The sequence below is a fragment of the Nestor notabilis genome, unplaced genomic scaffold (genome assembly GCF_000696875.1).
Source record: "Nestor notabilis isolate BGI_N333 unplaced genomic scaffold, ASM69687v1 scaffold6017, whole genome shotgun sequence".
NCBI classification, from domain to species: domain Eukaryota; kingdom Metazoa; phylum Chordata; class Aves; order Psittaciformes; family Psittacidae; genus Nestor; species Nestor notabilis.
This window is the reverse complement of record NW_009937757.1, coordinates 21,019-40,491: the sequence shown is the minus strand read 5'-3', so window position 1 is coordinate 40,491 and position 19,473 is coordinate 21,019. Positions and strand designations below refer to the sequence as shown.

Here is a 19,473-nt window from a genome sequence, read left to right as displayed (position 1 = left end):
TACACTTTCCCTTCACACAATTAAAAAAAATTACCAAGTGAAATCAGCCTACTGAAGCAGCTCAGTGCCTTATTTGTTTTAGAAGTTAGAAACATAAAAGAAAGCAAAGTCATGCAATGCCATTCCCATTTTTTTACGTAAAAAACCATGAGGGCATTGAAATGCCTGAAGAGATGATAAAAATGACTGCTGATTTTTACAATAAATGTATATTACTGCTTTTTAAGCTTAGGGATTATTTCAAATAGCCTTTTATTATATCAAATAAAATAAGGATTCCATTTTCACATAAAGAGTCAAGTAATAAAATGAAGCCAATATTCCTTAAGACAAGACGCATTCATGCCTCTCCCACTGGAGAGAGTGGTTCAACAATTTTACAGTTAAACAGAATTAATTCTACTCTCAAAAATCCATTGACCTTAAGCTTTTAACAAACATTTTCAACTGCAGAGTGTATTGTCAATATTTACAAATCCTTAAAATTATATTTCACTAGAACAGCTTTTATTTGCTATATTAATATTTCCTTGCAAATGTATGCTTATCCATATCAGAGAAGAAGAAACAGCTGCTACTCACGGGAAATCTCTGGGGTCCTACAGCAGGTCGTGGCTGGGCTGGAACTGGCAGCAAGGGCACTGAAACAAGAAGCACCTTTTAACACCATTTGTTTTACCTAACAGTTGTTGCTGTTATTTCCAGAAGCGGTTGCAGTAAGAAGCCATGATTAAAATCTGCTACATTTACCCTCACATGTCACAGTTCTTACAATTAACTTTAAGCAACCATTCCCTCCCCTGCAACATGCAACAGGGCAATTAGGATTCTCCTCATTAATTTGCATAATTTAATTCTGCATTTTCCAGAATTAAATTGCTCCTTGTTGCAGGAAGGAAAACTAGAATACTTATTCAGCCAAAGACATCTCTTAGACAAAGCTGACAGAGACTCTAACAATAATTTCATGTTTCAGACAGAAGGATACATGATTAATTTGCCTTCTCAACTTCACGCCCCTCAAGATTTCCTAGGTATCTCCCAGTGTCACCACCAACCTCCCACAGCAAGCACAGGCATGAGAGACTATCTGGTATAAATCATTGTTCATAGGAGGGTAAAATGAGAGAGGCAGTGGCAATTAACAGCAAGCAAAAACTACTTAATCTGGCCCTGCCACTGTAATAGTACACGCAACTGTGATCACAGTTCATGTAACCACAGAACTGCTGATCTCAGATTAAAGACGGCTATTTCATAAAGAAACACCAAGCATTAGGAGACTCTCTTCCTGAAAAATAACCTCAAAAATTAGTATTTCAGGGGGATTAACATGGATGACTTGTCCGTACAACTGCATTTCAAAAGACTAGTCACAAAAAATATCTCCCCAAACATTCACTTAAGGTTATGGCATAATGCACAGATCACCTACAGCTGGATCACCCTGGGGACTCAGTCTACATTTGAATCTCCAGTACGAAGTGTAGTGACAGACTTCCCATCTTCCAATGAGCTTTTTATTTCTTTGAGTTGTCAAAGTAGTCAAAAATACACATTTCAATGTTACACCAAAGGTCTAGAGAAGTGAAAAGTTAAATAAAGCATTTCAAAACATCATTGAATGTGTCTACATATTTACTAAAATACTTTTAGTAAGGTTATTTTTCCTCAGGTTGTTTTTAGCACTTCTGCAAGTGACAGGAAAATGTTTCCCACACAGGGTTAAACATCAACTTTGTAGACAACTACTGTACGACAGTCCAGAGCAGCAAAGATGTTAAGAAATGCAGCTAGTTTAAGGGAAACGTTTGGTACATTTCCCAACACAGGAGTTTGCCAAGATGCCTCAAAAATCTCTTCTTCCTTGGCAACTGAGGCACAAGAACTAATGCATTAGTGGCTATTTTTAGTCCATGCCCATTGTCTGGCTTCTGTCCACTTTTGTTAAGTACTTGCGGATTACTAGTTCAGGGACTGATGGGGTAAACTAACTGCACCAGTCTTTCAACGCCAAAGGACTGTGTGCAAACTCTGTATCAGGTTACACAAGAAAATTAGTTGAATAGTCTCATCTTGGCTTCTAATGAACATCTGTCCATACCAAACAGCCATGGCCACCTGGAAAAAAATTGACAGGGTGCTCTTGACAGACCTAGGACGAAAATAGCTCAGGTATTACAGGTCAGAGAAGCATAGAGAAAATGGTATGAGGTAGGAAATGTAGAGAAATGTCAACTGAACAGGGCACTTGCAACTATTTCAGTATCCTGCCTCTGGCAGTAGCACATAGAGATATATTTGTATACTTTAACGAAATGACTTTAATACTCATGAAAGGCAGCAGTTCAAACGTGCCCTTTCAATCCTTGGACACTTGCTGAAGCAGCAAAGAAATATCAAATACACGTTCATTTTCCTGATGTCAAATCTTACATAGGTTTGAAAAGTATGTTTCAAAAATAATGCAAAGTATTTTGTTAGACACTGTTCTAAGAAGACTGAATTGCTTTTGGCTGTAAATTCCAATGCTATACGTGAAAAGATGGAGAAGCAATTCCCATATTAATTATTTAGGAGAATTACAATGCAATTTTTCCCAAGACACCAAACAGTTTTTAAAAGGTAAATGGCATACTGATCTGCTGAGCTGCCATACAGTGCTCGTTAGTTCATGTGAATTTCGGCAGCACCACAGTATCTTTGATATAGTTGTTTGTGGTATAAACATTAAGGGGAAAAAATCAATACCTATTATCACAGGTTGAATTAGTATTTCATAGTATATCTACATACAGTCCTCCAGCATTTGTAAATTGATCATACTCAATGCATTGGACATGCATTCAGCCAAAAATTACTAATTGTAGCTCAAAACTAATTTACAGAATAGGACACAAAGAAAACTATGTGACGAGCAAGCCACAAAAGAACATGGGATTCAAATGCCACAAAAGACAACTGAATGCGAACTGGACAGTAACTGCAGCAGGTATGTGCAGAGGCTCACATAACTGTTTCAGGGGGTTTGATAGACTGAGTCCTTCTTAATCAGTTATGAAGCTTCAAAGACTAAAAATAGTAAAATGAGCTGAAAGTAACTATTTTTCTCAACCAAGACTCAAAGGCTAGGCAGGGAGATGGTGGCCGCTATAAGAGATTTGCCTTGGAAACATCAAAGGAATAAGCCAATGATAGGATTCCTCAAGAGTGCTTCAACTCCCTTTCAGGCCACAGTAGCTGGCTACTACAGCTCTTATACATGCTATTTTATTCACATGAAAATTTCATAATTTACAAGAGGTTTAAGTCTTTTTTAGAAAATACTGATACACTCAATGGATTTCAAAACTAACTCAAACCAAAAGATGTTGAGAAAGTATATTTCTATGATTTGCAGTTTGAAAAAACGTCCCTGGTGCTGACAATTAGAAGTATATGAGCTTAATCCCACCAGAAAATTAGAGAGGAAAAAATGCCAGTCTACTCTAAAACATGACAGCACACCATTAAAATTATAAGAACCTAAGTGTGCATATCATGCACTTCTAGACATGGCATTTTTAGCTTCCAGATATCACATTTTCAACAACAAAATACCAATTCCATGTGTAAAAACCTCTCATGTATCTGGAAATATAGTCCTCCAAGAAGGGGGAGGACACCATCGAGAACATTAAGTCCATCTGTTCTTTCATACCTCCTATTACCCTGAAATGAATGACGGTGTGTGTGAAACGCATCCTAATGTTGTCCACTACCTGTCTCTGCCTATTGGGCCTTCAAGTAGAAGAATTAAACTAAGGATGACTTTTTAAGAGGCAGTTTAGAACAGCTCTCCCTACACTGGAATTTCTGTCTACCAGTTGCCTGCCATGACAAGTGCCACTGAAGATTTTAGAATTATGCTCATCTTCCCTGAAGAAGACTAGTGATTTCCTACACATTTTCTTAAGGTGCGCAAATGTGTACTTTCATGTAACATAATTGTCCTGCTGCAGACTAGAAGACTGAAATAGCCACTACATTCAGGCTGAACCCAGGACAAATACCAGCAGTGCCACAGATGCAGTGCTAAGGGTGAAACAAGCCTGAAGCCACCTGATAATGTTAAAAGAATAGCTCAGACAAAAGGTGATACACTGGTATTTTTTGATGTTAGGCAAAAGCAGAAATCCTCAGTAGCCACTGCTGGCATTAGGAAGACACTGCTACAGATGATTTGTTGACTGTTTCACAGGAACAGAGGACAGGCATCTAGTCAATTTTTGCTTTTCAGAAAATAGTAACCTTCGCTTTGGAAATGTTAGGAAAATGCACAGAAGGCATAAATCCAAGACTAAAGGACCTTTTGGACTGCTTCCACATAATCTGTCCCCACACATAATTTGGTGGAAAGCACTGATTTTATTAGACAAGGAAAAGTAAAATAATCTCTCCAATACAACTACTACGAAGCCATCTGCGATAAGCCTAATAGATCTCTATAAATTGGCAATATACTATCCTTCCAAACTCCTGCTTTTCACGGGTCTAATAAATGAAGCACAAATAGCACTGGCTTGGAGTTCTGCTGATTTGAAAGGGGGAATAATACAGAAAATCTAATGGTAAATCTGTATAAATACTAAGTGTTTCTTTATATTGCTTAGTCCCAACAGAATCACAAATCAGAGCTATGCAGGTGTCTTTTTTCCCCCCTCTCAGGGATTAAACACTTCCTAAGTAATGTTAACAGCTCTGCTAAGAAAGGCTCTAAAAAATGTAGTCCAAAGAGTGCTTGTGTAAGTTATGGAAAAAATGTACTTGCAGGCTGCAAATCCAATAATCACAAATGTGGCATTGAAAGGAGAAGTGAGGGCATGTATCTTGTTAAATAAGGACAGCAGCTGGTACCTTTCACTGAGCAATTACAGTGCAAGGACTGCCTTGGTGTATTCTCACTGAAACAGGTGGGTGGTCATTCTGTGAATGCTTGGCTGAAGCTGGAATGATGTGGGAAACTATAAACTGCAGCACTTACCCAGTTCTGAAAATTGACATTCACTACTTTTTAAAAGCACGTTCTCTCTTCAGTTTCCATTTTTACTGCTCTTTACAGGCTTTACATTAGAGTAACATGACAAAGAAGTTGTAAAGGCTTTACTATTTCAGCTGGCCACAGTCCAACAACATTATGTCTTACTTCAGGCAAAACATTTGTTTCAAGCTAAAGGAAAGAATAGCAGCCTGAAGCACATTTCCATGAAGTGATAAACAAACCGCTGCATCTGTGGCATAGAAGATGATGAGTCACACTCGCATGACTGGGAAGGTGTTCAGAAAGCTCACCTTGTACAGGTGTCACTACTGTCCCCTTGAAATGTGGATTTATGTGTATGTTCTTCGGTTGCTGAGGTGTCACTGGAGGTGGAGTCATCATTATTCTAGGCGTTTCTATCTGAGGGGGCATATGTAGCCCTGGAGGAGGAGAAGAATGATGCTGATGCTGTAAAGGAAGCAGAGATTGTAACTGTTGCTGCTGCTGCTGTTGCTGCTGTTGCTGCTGCTGCTGTTGCTGCTGTTGGTGGTGGTGCTGCTGTTGCTGCTGCTGGAACAGACTCCTAACAGGTTGCTGGTGTGTTGGAATTAACCTCTGTGAATGCGTCTAAAGTCAGACAAAAGAATAAAGTCAATAGGCTTTAAAGTTATAATATCCTGGCATAAACCAACACAAAACCAAGACACCTCTGGAGAATAATTAAGGCCAAATATGAACAGAAAAACTTCTTTCCCATATCATCAACTGGAACTGTTAAGAACCATCAGCACAGAGAAGCAAAGTAACAATTGAAAACATTCATGTGAAGGAGAGGACAGCAAGAGCAAGGAAGTGCACAGTGAATGAAGACAATCATTCACTTATTTTTAACCGTGAAAACTGTCTAGTTTCATGTGTTAGGGTTCTGCATGTGTCACTGGAAACTGTCATCAATTGCAATAAGGTGTGTGTGATGACCACCAGAAATCTCAACCCTAGTATCAAAAAGCAAGTCCACTAACTTCTATCTCGTGTAGAAGAGCATCTCTGAGAAAACAGGCCTAACAGTAGCAATGAAAGTCAAAACACAAATTTCACTAGATTCTTAAGGTATCAGTGAAGCCCATCTATCCATACTGCTTGAAGAAAACAATACTTTAAAGATACCTTTCAAGGTACATTTCAAAACACAGAAGAAAGCCTTCTGCAGCTCAAATTTAATGACCAATATCAGTTATAATTAAGAAAAGTTACTAGGTTCAGAAACATTCTTCTGCTTCTAAACTCACTGACACTAGACAGCAGTCCTAGTCAGTAGGGTCAGAAACTTATAAACAGTAGTGCAAAAAAGAGTCCCAAACAGGCCTTTTAGTAACAAAAATGTGACACTTTTTTCAGCAGCCATATACATGAAGCAAACCAGCTACAAAGTATGGACACTCACTGTGATGAGCACAAAAATGCTTACAACATTTATGATCAAAATAGCTAGCAAAGACTGCAGCAATGCAGAAGAACAATTATGCCACCTTCACTGTTTTAAAAGCATGAAAAAGTCTACTGCAGGGCTCTCAACTGCTGAAATATCCACTGACTCCTGCTAGTGATTAGCACCTACAGTTACTGCTGTTGGAAAAAATCCCCTCTGTTTAATACAGATGACCTTATCCTGCAAAGACATACACAGGCTTTGTTCTACAGTCTCAGCTTCCAATATGTTTCATGCCAGTTAACAAAAGTGTGGCCTACTTACTTCTTGATCACACACCAGTGGTTTGTTTGGGGTTTTTTGGATGGAAAAAGTAGCATCTTTTAGATTGTGACTCAAAGCACAGAGTGGAAAAAGAGCAAAGCAGCTACATTTCATTTGAAATTCCAAGATACTAATTTATCTAGTGTGATTACCTTCCTAGGGTTTTATTTGCCTCCACAGCAGCATGGCAGGTATGTAAATAAGACTTCTTTTTTTTAGAAGTATCAGCAAAAAATGTTTGACAAAACCCAAGAAATATCTTACTGAATCGTATTTTTAAAACTTAGTTACTCTTAATAATGTGGGACTGAACATGTTTTCATGTTGCACGTAGAGGACTTCTCTGAGCAATCAGCTTTCCCCTCCGTCCTTACGCAAACCAGTAAGTAAGCCTAATTGCATTGTGTGAGTTGAAGTCCACTTTTTATTTGGAGGCTTTGAGGTTCCTCAAGTTCAGGCTGGTAGGAAGACTGAACACATGCTTTCACAATCACCACATTACAAAAGCCCATCAGGCCTAACACTGCCCTGAAAGAGCAAAAACTGTACATTGGAAATGTGCATCCCACCTTTGCAAAGATTCACTATTTAGAATGCATTTCTCTTAATTTCTTGAAGTATTTTCAAAGAATACTAAGGACTAAAGGTACCATTGTTGATGGCTGGTTTGGCAGCAGCGCAGGCCTGTGATCCTTCATTCTTCCCCTATCATTGTCTCTCCTTTGTTCTCCCATTCCATGGCACATAACTGAGCCTCCTCTTCGCCCTCCTCTCCTTGAGCCATACCGTCCCTGTTTAAGCTGCCTTTCTCTCTCTTCGAATTCAAGTAATGCTGCCTTGGCTTCTGCAGAAAGTTCTGTTGAAATAAAGAGATGGGGAAAAAATATTTTAGCTTTGTGCCAAAAGGCTGGAAAATATAATGAAAACAACATAGACAGAACTACAGAAGCAACCCTGCAACTAACAAAATTTGCAGGCACTTAGATCTCCTTTAGGTGGCATGTTAGCATTTCATTATAGACATCTTTAAAAAGGAAAAAGCACACAGATAATTGTGTCTGTTGCACAGGCAAAAAGCAGCAGGTAAATGAAACAAACATGAACAAAAAGGTTTGGCTGGTTTTTGTGTTTGTTTTTTTTTTTAAATGCTATTGAAATTTGCCTTATGCTGTAAGAGGCAGCTTTGGCTCCTCTCAAATTTGTGGTATCTTAAAAAATCTCATTTATCAGCACAGATGTCACGCAGTATAATGGAACGCCCAGTAAACTTTACAATAAAGGATATGCTGAGTCTTCCATATGAACAGATTTAATCCACCACATTCTTTTGTGCACTGGACTGTTCCAAAGAATGACTTCCTGGTTGCTTAAGTGTTTTCCCGGTGTGTAACTACTTAATATCTACTTGTTGCATGTGGTTTAAGAACCAGCTGTATCCTACAAGGGATAATTCCACTTAAGAGAGCATACATCAAAATTAGTGCTCAGCTCAAGCCAAATACGCAGCCACTGGTAACACCCACTCAACTCACATCACAGGTAAACACCAAAAAACAGATGGTATTCAACAAAGACGGCCAAATTTGCTTGAAACCTGGGACTATGCTGATATCATTAAAATAAAACCACACAGTAAAAGGCCCAGGTAATCCAGTTACCTGGAAATACAGAGAAAGTCTATAACAAACTCAGGAAATACACTGTGACAGCAAAAACAGCTCCACTCGCCAGGTTTCAGTTACTTAAAAGGGGATAAACTTGAACCCATGGAACTGAGGATTTTGCTATGTGCCAGCCAGATTCCTCATTACCTCTAAAATTAACTTCTGCCTGTAACAGGGCAAAATTAAACTACTTTGCAAGAAACACATTCCTGAAAAATGTATTTTGAATTCGTATAAGGGGCAGTTAGTGCAAGAATTCCAGTCTTCCATTTACAAAGTCTGCTCTTAGTGTTAAGAGACCGGGCACAGGGACCACTTTTCAGGATAAAGTGTTTTTACTTACTAATACTACACATAGTGGTTATAATATCTGAACATCAGAATAACAATGGCTTCTATCCAGCAGCTGAGACACTGCTACTATATCTCCACATCACTACATATCCTACATCATAAAGCAATTGGAAATTTTTAAAATTTCTCGTGAGTCTAATAGTCAAAGCTACTTAAACTATCTTCTTAAACATCTTCATAAATAATTAGTCTTTGAAGTTGAGGACTGACAGAAGGGCAGAAAAGGGTGAGCGCCATGCATTCCCACTGCGGCAGTTGTTCTTACTTGGTTACAAAACCTACCTGCATGAGTGAGCTGCTAAGACTAAATTTGCATGTCCTGGTTTTCAGAGGTATTCAGCACCTCCAGAAAGCAGGGGCTTTTTTGATTTTTAAAAGAAAAGTTTACAACTTGCTGACTGTCTAAGAACAGAGCAAACGTGACAGACTTCTAAAAGCCCAGGATCTGCCATATAGTTTCCTATTTTATTTCTTCATGTTGGTGATGAGGTAAAGTACCTGTACCTCCTTTTCTCTCCCCTCTGACACTGTAATTAAGTGGCATAAAGCCTTAATTTACAATCACACCAGATACTCATATGAAATGTTGCTTTGCCCCAGCACCTGCCTCAAGACATTGCCAGAGCCCAAGACAATCAGACTTCACCAGGAAAATCCCATACCATGCTTTTAAAGGGGCAAGGAATCACACTTCCTCAAGTCTTAGTAGAGTATTAAATGTGCATGCTATGGATTTCTGAGGAAAATTAAGATAAATGTACTCTGTCCAAAGCAATCAAAAGCATTGGATGCAACTAAAATACCCAACTTATCCAACCTTAGCTGTCAAGGGATAAAAAAATACCTGGTTTTACCAGGTAAAAAAATACCTCTTTTTTTCCTGGTTACCAGGAAGCATAGAGCTCTGTTTTCAAGACTCCTTCCTGCCAGTGTCAAAGTGCTAACATGGGCTTTTAGCTGGCCTGCAGGAAAGACAGATCACTAGCTACCATATACTTCTGGGAAGAAATGGTGCCATTACATGGCAAAGTAATAGCTCTCTTCCCTTCAACCAGAGAGAACCCAAATCCTGCAGGGCACCCTGGGCATGCTGCTAGCTGGAAAGAGATCCTGTTTCCCTCCCTAAAATCTTCCAAAGCACAGCCAGCTTTTCACACGAAAAGGTCCACTTCTTCCTGGCCAAGGGCTTGTGTGTGTTGTGACCAAAACAGGCTGAGCCAGGCTAGATGCTGCCATGTCCCCTAGAGAGTGCACACAGGCTGCAGGACACTGCCACCAGCTCCTGCCTACACCAACCCTGAGCACAGGTCTCCGCAGCTGCATGTGTCTTGGATTCCTCCCTGCAAGCAACAGCATTTCAAATCCCCAGGTTTGAGAATCCCAGACTCCCTATTATCCTGGATACTGCAGAGATTTACAATATAAAACACATTCCAGAACAGCTATTAGAAAATACCTCTGCATTTACATATATATGCAATCTAAACTGAGAGAGCAAATACTCTCCTTTGTTTAAACTTCTCTCCTCCCCATTATCCAGACTTGCAATCTGATTACACTGTGTGCTTCTACACACACTGCAACAGGACAACAGTGAAACCACTATTCTTATTTCCTAGTCTTGACCAAAATCTCAGCCACTGGTTATCAGAGTGAACATAAATCAACTAAGCAGGATGAAACTACCACATCCAATAACCTTTGTTACCACTTTGCAAATGGGTTTGCATTAAGTGTAAGGGTCTGGTTTGATTTAAAAAAACCGAAACAAGTACAGAGCGAATACTTTAGTTTGGTGGTGCCAAACAAAGCCATTTTTCTTCACATTCCTTAACAGGTAACTAAATCCAGAGCATAATGACAATTCCCACTCTGGGAAGACTTCAACTACATGCACTGAAAGAAGTTCCATATTTGTCAAAGATAAGAAACTCAGTATCTCTAGAAATCAATCGCATAGTTGTCCTACAGTATCTTTCCTTTAAACTTTTCAAACCATTGCTTACATTACCTTGGATAAAGAAGGGTTTTAGGAGAGAACCCAGATACATTCAAGAGAATATTTCATACTTTTACATATTTTTTACCACCACACACTTACTCTCATCTTGACTGTATGGTTCTTACACACACACAGTTAATGCAGTGAATCAGCAATTATTTTTCTAGTGTCTATAAGTGTCAAGATTAATTTCACTATCACTGGTAATAAAATGGTTTCAAATGACATCTTTAATCAGCAAGTAAGAATGCACTCCTCCAATAGAGACAAGCTGTCACAAAAGGTCACCAAAATGTGACAGGATGGAAATTACGTTTGTAACTTCAACTGAAATGTTAATTCCTGTTTAAGTGTTTTCTCAAGTATGGTCAGATTTTAAAGTAAGGAGATGCAGCTCTGCAACCAGTAGCATTTGTAGAAGTTATCTATAATCTCAAAAGCAAGCAGATATTTATATTCAAACAAGTATTTTCTTTGCTGTTTAACTTTCCACCACATGGTCAATCATCTGGTCTCTCTATCAACATATTAACATGAAACACTAGTATGAATAGAAACCATTTCACAACAGCAAGATTGTATTTTCACCAAAGATTAGTTTCAAAAAAACCTCTTTATAGATTCAGCCACATTTGCATCACCTTTACCTTATTATCCAAGAGCTACATCTGAAATCACTTAAAATTACACTTAAAAATAAGTCTAATTCAAGTCATTGTCCCTTTAACAGTCAAGTTCCACTACACGTTTTCTCCTCATTGGCTGGTCTTGTGTTTACATTAAACTATAAAGTAAATCCAGATACATGAAAACGTATGCAATTGTCATTTACCTTGCTATTACCGGCAGAAATTTAGCTATTCCAGTGCACTCCTGTTTTTAAAATAATCTGTTCTGTAAAGCCATCAGCATCTTTTGTATAAATACGACATGGTCTGTACATGGTATGTAGAAATATGGTCCTATGGTTGAAAACACATTTGGAGTAACACTTCTGCTATAATATCCCTTCCCCATATAGACTACTTCGGGTCTTCAGAGGGTTCCCTTCAGTCCTATTCTAATCAGAATCAATTCCTGTTTATTAAAACAGTGCTGAAGAAAGGACTTTAAATACACTTCCCCTGAAACTGCAAATACAAAAAGCTGTTTGCTAAATACAAACAACAGATGAGAAAGATCTTGATTCAAAATCATGCACTGACATCTCTCTCTCAGCACATGGCCTACATGAACACCACTGTGAAAATCTGAGTCAGCCTCTGCAGCTGACTCCCTTAGCCACAACATCTTTGTTAGAATTAAGGCTCCTCAATTTTTCAAGGCATAGTAAAAGCCCAAATTCACTGTAACTGAATTGAAGAATTAGTAGGCTATGCAACACAAAAAAAAATCCAAAGAAGTTAACATCCTCTGTAAAGCAAGGCTTTTAAGGCAAGAGGAAAATTTCGTAAGGACGAGTTCAGCAACCTAGGTATGTGCTCTGTGAATGCAATTCCAAAATGTCCTATTGTCCCAAAGACATTGACTTATCTGGAACAAAAGCAAAAGCACATGGCTTCCAAGCTCACACTGTGTGGCACTACTCTTAAAGCAATGCTTTGTGAAGAATACATCCCTACAACCTGGCAAAACATGTTTATGCTGTGTGGTATTTAGTTGCCAGCTAGGGTTAAACCACAACATTGAAGCATCAACAAAACATACATCTTCTCCCAGTTGTATCTGACAATTAGCCAAAAGTATCTGACAGTTTACCTTCATTACCAGTTCACCTCTCTTGCATATCTTGATTCTCTTCAAAAGATCAGGGCATTTTCTCCACAGTTTGAACTGGTATTTTGGTTCAGTAGCAGAACTATGAGACTGGTACAGCTTTCTGAAAGCAAAACTTAAATTTCTGCCCACCTGCTTAACATCACCTTTGATTTGACTTTTTATTATTATTACCACAACTGTAAGACTAAAAAAGAGGCAATACAGTTTTCCCCAGAGGGGTAGGTACACCACCAGTATCAGATACTTGAGTACCCAGGGCACATGAGTCTTTAAGTTAACTTCAAACCATAAACCAATGTGATTTTATTTATAAACTAAAACAGAGCAGCTGCAAGGAAGTTGCAAAACTATTGTTTCTTCTGAACTAGCAGTGTCAAATTCATAAGCAACAGGAAGCAGCATTCCTAGAAACACACACATTTGTGCTATGCTATTCAAACACAAAGAAAATGTGCCCTTTTAGACACCATCTAACGAATCAAGGTGATCTAAGAGACTGATGGTTCCATGTCAGAAAAGCTGAACTCAGAAAATAGGTGTTTCCATAGTTTTTCTAACACACTCCCCAGCATGTTACAATTCCTCTAGGCCAATCCAAGAGGAGGAACACAAAAGGTTCACAGCACACAGATGTTCCTGAGGGAAAACAGCAAACATGCAAGTATTTCACAGCAGAACACAAGTAACAAGATTTGTGTTATCATTTGAAAATCTTTCAAGGATAGAACACCAAAGGAATTCCTTAAAACATATTCCATCACAATGCGTAGTGAAGCACAGATCAGATAGATGCTGCTTGAAAACAGAAAAGCTTTTAAAGACACCACAAAAGTCTCACTGAACAAACATTGCTCTGGTTTTCAAAATATCATATGCATAAACATTCCCAAGGAGACAGACAGTACACATACTACAACAGACTAGGACTGACTTTGGACAATTTGGATATAGGCCAGTCTAAGTTAGAGGAAGATATTTCTATCTTCTCCCATTAAACTCTTTTCTAAAAGTTATAGCAACAATGTCTTTTACTTTCTTTTAATTACAGCTCTTCAGAAGAATCCATTTTCACAAAACCTCACCCAAAGTTTCTGGAATGTTTCTTCTTTCTCGTGTCACATCTGAGAGCCTAATTATTGTTCCTTCTTTCCGTTCAGTTTTGAAACGTAACCGTCCAGACTCTTCATCGTCATCCTCCTCTTCATCAGATTCTTCTTTTGTTTCTTCTTGAAGTTCCAGAGATGCAATAGCAGCCTGGATCACAAAACAGAGGACATGCAACCTGAAAAATCCACTTTATTGTGACCAGTGTCAAAACCCCAAGATTTCTTTAAAGGTCCCTTCGTACAAATTTTGCTGGCATTACACGTAATTCTCATACTCAGTGAACAATTAAGAGCTTGGTTGTTGTTTTTTTTAAAAATATAAATATATGAAATATATACTAAATTAAAATCTACTGACAAAACCCATTTTGCTGCAATATTTAAGGGAACATGGGAACTCCAGTTAGAACCACTAACAGATTAGTATCTACTTTTCGCACACAGAGACACTATCACTGAACTAAGATGTAAAACAGGGATACTACCAGACTCAAGTAATATAAACATTAAATCATTAATTGTTTTTTATTCATCAACAACTGTCAGTAGCATGTTGTTAAAACCAAACAAACAAAAAAAAAATACATATAACAAAAAAACCCAGATAACCTTACATGTCAATTTTATTCCTCTAGCTATGTATAACTGCACTTGTCTTTACTTTTCATAATCCTTGAAAAATTCCCAGTTTTAATTCAGCAACTGACGATTAGAATGGAAAACAGCACTGCATAAATCTGAATACGGTATATTGGAATGCCACTCCCTTGTCCTCATTTACTTTCCCGTTCGCTTTATAACAGAGAACAATTATTTAGATGAAACAATGTTCCAAATGAAAATGGATCCCTCTCCTTCAAATTAACATAAATTAAAAAAAAATAAATCAAATTCATTTTCCTGTGCTGGCATGATAAAATTAATGTTCAGGATGTTACACAAGTTATATTTGACTTATAGAGTCGAAAATTAGAAGCATTCTAATACAGTACAGTTTTCCATAAAATATTTCGTTACTGTGTATTTGGTCATTTCTCGTACAAGCCTACTTGCTCATTTCTTAGAACCTGCAATGCATTTTAATTCTTTGCAAAGCCAAAAAATACATTGTAACTTTCATGTTGTTTGAGGACAGTAAAAAAAAAAAAAAAATGGGTGAAATATAACATGCAGAAAATGGTTTCTCTTCTGATTAAGCAGACTGGTACAGTAGTTTATGTAAAAAGGCACAGCAAGTGTGCCAGTCAGGTGGACAGATACCATCACAAATCAAGAAAAAGAATTAATGGCAAAACAGTGAGAGAGCCTGTAAATTTCCTATCCAGGAGCCCAGCTTCATCCAAACTTAAAGATAGGAAACAAGATCTGAGACAGGATGGATCTGGGAAGACAGCTTCTAACTTAAAATTTGACAGCACACCACATGAACTCAAGCTCAAAGGTACTCCAACTTTGGTCTGGTGAATAAATGATACATGTATCTTAGCTACTGGGCTTTAATGGGCTACTGATGCCAAGTTATTCTCATTTTATCATCTCCTTATCTCAAAATGTGTTTTCTCCATGCCAGGCAAACGTTCAAGCACCACCTTTCCTAACCTCACAAAAATGTTTTAAGATGTACCTAAGAGAATAGACGAAGCTTACAAAAAGCCTTAAGGATTATATTTTTAAAACATATTTACTTTTATGTAACAACTTTATCTTATCAAAAAATGCAGTTAAAAATCGACAGGATTGCAGGAAAAAAAAATAAAAAAAGAGAGAAACAAAACAACAAACCTTCAAAAGCAAACCTAAATTGAGCACAACTGGTCTGATTAACATATCCATGTACAATCAAAGCACCTCTGAGAACAGGCAGTTGAGTCTCATGGAACAGAGGAAGGATGTTAGCAAGGAAAGAGATGCTAAGGTGATTTTAATAAAAACAAACAAAGTAAGGGAGAAAGACAGGGTTAGCATTTTACTTTCAAAAGAAGGACTCCCAAAAGAGACAGGTGCAGCAATATCTCTATCAAATCTATGTTTTTTAAATATCATAAACCCCATAATTTTACTGTCTCAATGCTTGTCTTTAAAAACATTCAGGATTTGCAAGATGTTCTCTCACTACACTGAGCCTCCTGCTTTACTTTAGAGCTTTAGAGCATAAGCCCCAAACACATCCACTCTCTATGGCCCATAAAAGCTATGTTGGAATTCTGCTTTTATTCAAAGACTGGTCTCAATCATGCAACCTCATCTGTGAGTGCAAAACTTACTTGTGCAAAGCTCTGTATGTGGCTCAGACTGCAGAATCAGGACTAGAAAGGTTAATGCATTCTGCATTGTCCTGAAAAATTTTGCAATGCTTTAATGAAATGCTACAAGAAAATACCGCTGGAAATTCTGCTGCTTTTTGGTAATTATTCATTCTAGGAGAAGAAAAAAAGAATATATCCATTCTAAAAAAACCCCACCCAAGCTGTAACAGACTATGAAACAACTACTTTCATATACAACAGTAATAAACATTTCTCAAACTTTTCTAGAGCAGCACTATTCTATTCTTCACCATTTATACTAATTCTGTAGTCTTCTGAGTATAACTCACTTTATTTGTCAGTATAATGCTCATGCCACCTATTAACAAACAACAGCTGTACAAGCGTTAAATATCAAAGACAAAAAAATCAAAGGAGCTAATGAAAAAGCAGGCACCAAGGAAAGGCAGTGCTTGGGAATGCTAACTGACCCATGTCCAAGTCTGATTACACGTATTATTGAGGGATTTATATTAGTTGCGATGGAGACACAAACATGTCTTACAGCCAACCATATGTTCTCCACATATAGCTTCAGGAAAGGTTATCTGAGCTGTGCAGGAGCATACACCCTTCCCCCGCAATTTGTTCAATAGTTGTAGCATGCAAGACTTGTTTAGATCATGTTTTCCACCCTGCAGCCTAACAAGATGAAGTGTTTTTTCCAGGGCTACGTTGTATGAATGGATCCTGTGTTTCAAAACGAATTTACACAGGAAAAGACAAGTGCAGACACAGAATTAATACATACTAGCACTTACAAGATTCTATTTAATACTTGCTAATCATGAATATCTCTCCATATACATAAACAGTCCCTGAAGAGCCACTTGAGGTCACATGACTGGACTAGCCAGCCAAGGCTTCTTAGCAATTCTCCTCAAAGGGAGCTTAACACTTCCCATTATGACACCTTGCAAAACGCCATCAAAGAGATTTGCTGACTCTTACTTATAATGAAAAATAAGGACCTTTCTTCAATCACAAGGTCAGAGTTTTCTGCCATCCTCATTAAATAATTATGCCATAAATCCCAGCCATGGACCAGAACTCCCCACACTGGTTTATGATCTACTATGGAGAAATAAGACTCCCGCTCCAAACAGCTCACCAGGCAGTTGCAGGACTGATAACAGACATAACCCACAAAAAGCAGGAGAAAACATTAGTCTGCGCTATGAACACTTATCTTGGCACAAGATCCTCCTAAACAAGGGATTGTAAAGTGTTCTGGAGAGCTTTGTGTCAGAGATAGCCAAGATGCACAGAACAGGTAAGCATTGTAAAGGCTTAACCAGATTGCTTCCACAGGAAACATTACAAAGGTGAAACAAAGAACTTTTATTAACAAGCTAGAGAATAAGCAGTGGAGGCTTCCACCAGAGGCTAACACTGAAGCAACAGCAATTACTCAATCCTAAGGGATCAAGAAATAACAAGAGAGCAGATAAGAGGATGTTACCCTATTCCAAGTGGGCCTCCATTCACACATGAAAAACAGGAATCAAGAAAACCAAACCTAAGAGCTTCTAAAGATGTTTAAAACTTGGCCAGTCCTGTTTGCACTCTTTTCACCATTTTCTTCCAGGCTAACAAGTAGTGTCTTCAAACTTGAGCAAAAGAACTAAAATGCATAAGTTTTGAATTAACACAGATGAAGCAATTCAACATAGAGGCACATCGGCCTTTTTTCCCCCCAAGTCTGTACTCTATCAAAAGAAAAGCAGTATGAAGCATTTCTTTATGACATGTTTTCTTGATTGAAGTCCTTATCATTTCTTATTAGTATAACCCAAGACATGATTTAAATTTATGCAATGAAAAACGCTATCAGAGACTCCACAGGAGATTAGTTCCAATATAAACCAAAAATTATGAATTCTGATTTCAGGAGATATATTTTCATAAACATTTCACAGAAATAATTACTAATAATATTCCTCAAAAAATATTTAGAACATTGTGACTCATGTAACTGACAGCTTTACCACACCTATTTGCTGCTGAAACTTCTGGGTATTGGGTTTTGCTTTGTACCTTAATGAAGGCAAAAATATTTTCTGAAGCATTGGTACATTTTTCAAGGAATCTCCACAAAGCATGTTATTTATTCAAAATCCAAGTTCTAAGCACAAGTGAAAAAGCATGCCTTGAACTTGAGCTGGTCAAGGACACAAACTTTTCCTGCCTCTTCCTCACGTCTCCCACCTGAGTGCCACTCTTAACAGGTGTCTCACTTCCCTTATTCACCAGTTCCCCCCTGCCATGTTCCAATTCCCCAGCTGGCCAGCTTTTCTCATTTTACAGATTTTCCTCATGCAACATAGTAAGAGAATTTATTTGGTTTTAATGAGGAAACAGCTTAAAATACAACACTACCAAACATTCTATCAGCTTGCTCTCAGTTACTCAGATGCCAAATTTCAATCAAGATAAAATAATGCTATTTATTTGTACCACATCTATTACAGTTCCATTCTTGTGTGGCATTTTCTACAGAAGAATGCCAACAATTGCCCTTGTTTATGAGCAGTGAATGTTATGAGATTTAAGAAGGAGTGCTGTTATGTAACACTTGAATAAAGAACAAAAATCCTTGGAGCTGGAGGCATGCATCTAACCATGTAATAAACATAAAAGTGCATGCTCCTCAAAAGTTCTCTCTCTTGGTGGTGTTCTCATTTGGAGGATGCAATTGTGAGCTTACTGACAAATTAAGTAAACTACATAGGAAATAATAAAGCAATGAAAAGATGGTATTTTGGAAACAAGAAACCTGTGGCAATCTGCAAGCTGCCAGAATGTAGAATAACTGAATAAAGATGCAGCAAAAATGTTCATGTTATACGATTAACAAACTCTCTAGAAGCTCTGTTAACAAAATCAATTAAAAACTTGCTTTAATGTTAATTTTTGAATGAAAGGAATTTCATTCTGAATTGGACAAATTTAGACATGATTATTATGAATTCTCTTTAGTTCATACTCCAAAAATGAAACTGTGCTTTTTTAAAGCAGTAAGTTTGACAGTAAAACCCAGCTATGTACTTAAAAATATTCTATACGATGTGCAGTGCATTCATCATCTCATACAGACTCTGGCTGCAGTTAGCACAAATGTATCAGTCCGCTTTTAAAACACCAGAAGGAAACATACATGATGCAGTGAATGAATAAAAAGTGTTTCACAGTTCTTTGGAAGGGCAGATATAATACTCAGAAAGTAGGAAATTAACTACATTAAGGTGTATTTGGTGTGAGTTGTCATGATTGCAACAGCAAAAATTCAACAATGCAGGTGGCCCCTTTCGATGCATCTCTCCACCTACCAAAGAATGTTGTTTTATTATATTGTTTGATACAACTAGAGCATCACAGCACACCCATTTTTTAGAACTTCACAGAATAAAATACAGCTGTGTCTTTGAGGAATTAATTTTCTGATGAGTTAAAGCTCCAAAGAGGGAACACACTCTGACTACACTTCTC

At 37.8% G+C, this 19,473-nt stretch overlaps 1 protein-coding gene across 1 annotated transcript in view; it reads right to left on the bottom strand.

The window, feature by feature from the left end:
- The window catches only part of RBM33 (RNA binding motif protein 33), a gene marked incomplete at its 5' end in the record, with an annotated part of 86,496 nt that overhangs the window by 55,918 nt on the left and 11,105 nt on the right, over positions 1–19,473 (bottom strand). The window contains 4 exons of the mRNA XM_010018991.1: positions 583–641; positions 5,332–5,647; positions 7,424–7,629; positions 13,655–13,826. Coding sequence (XP_010017293.1) covers positions 583–641; positions 5,332–5,647; positions 7,424–7,629; positions 13,655–13,826 — 753 coding nt within the window. The remainder of the gene's footprint in view (positions 1–582; positions 642–5,331; positions 5,648–7,423; positions 7,630–13,654; positions 13,827–19,473) is intronic.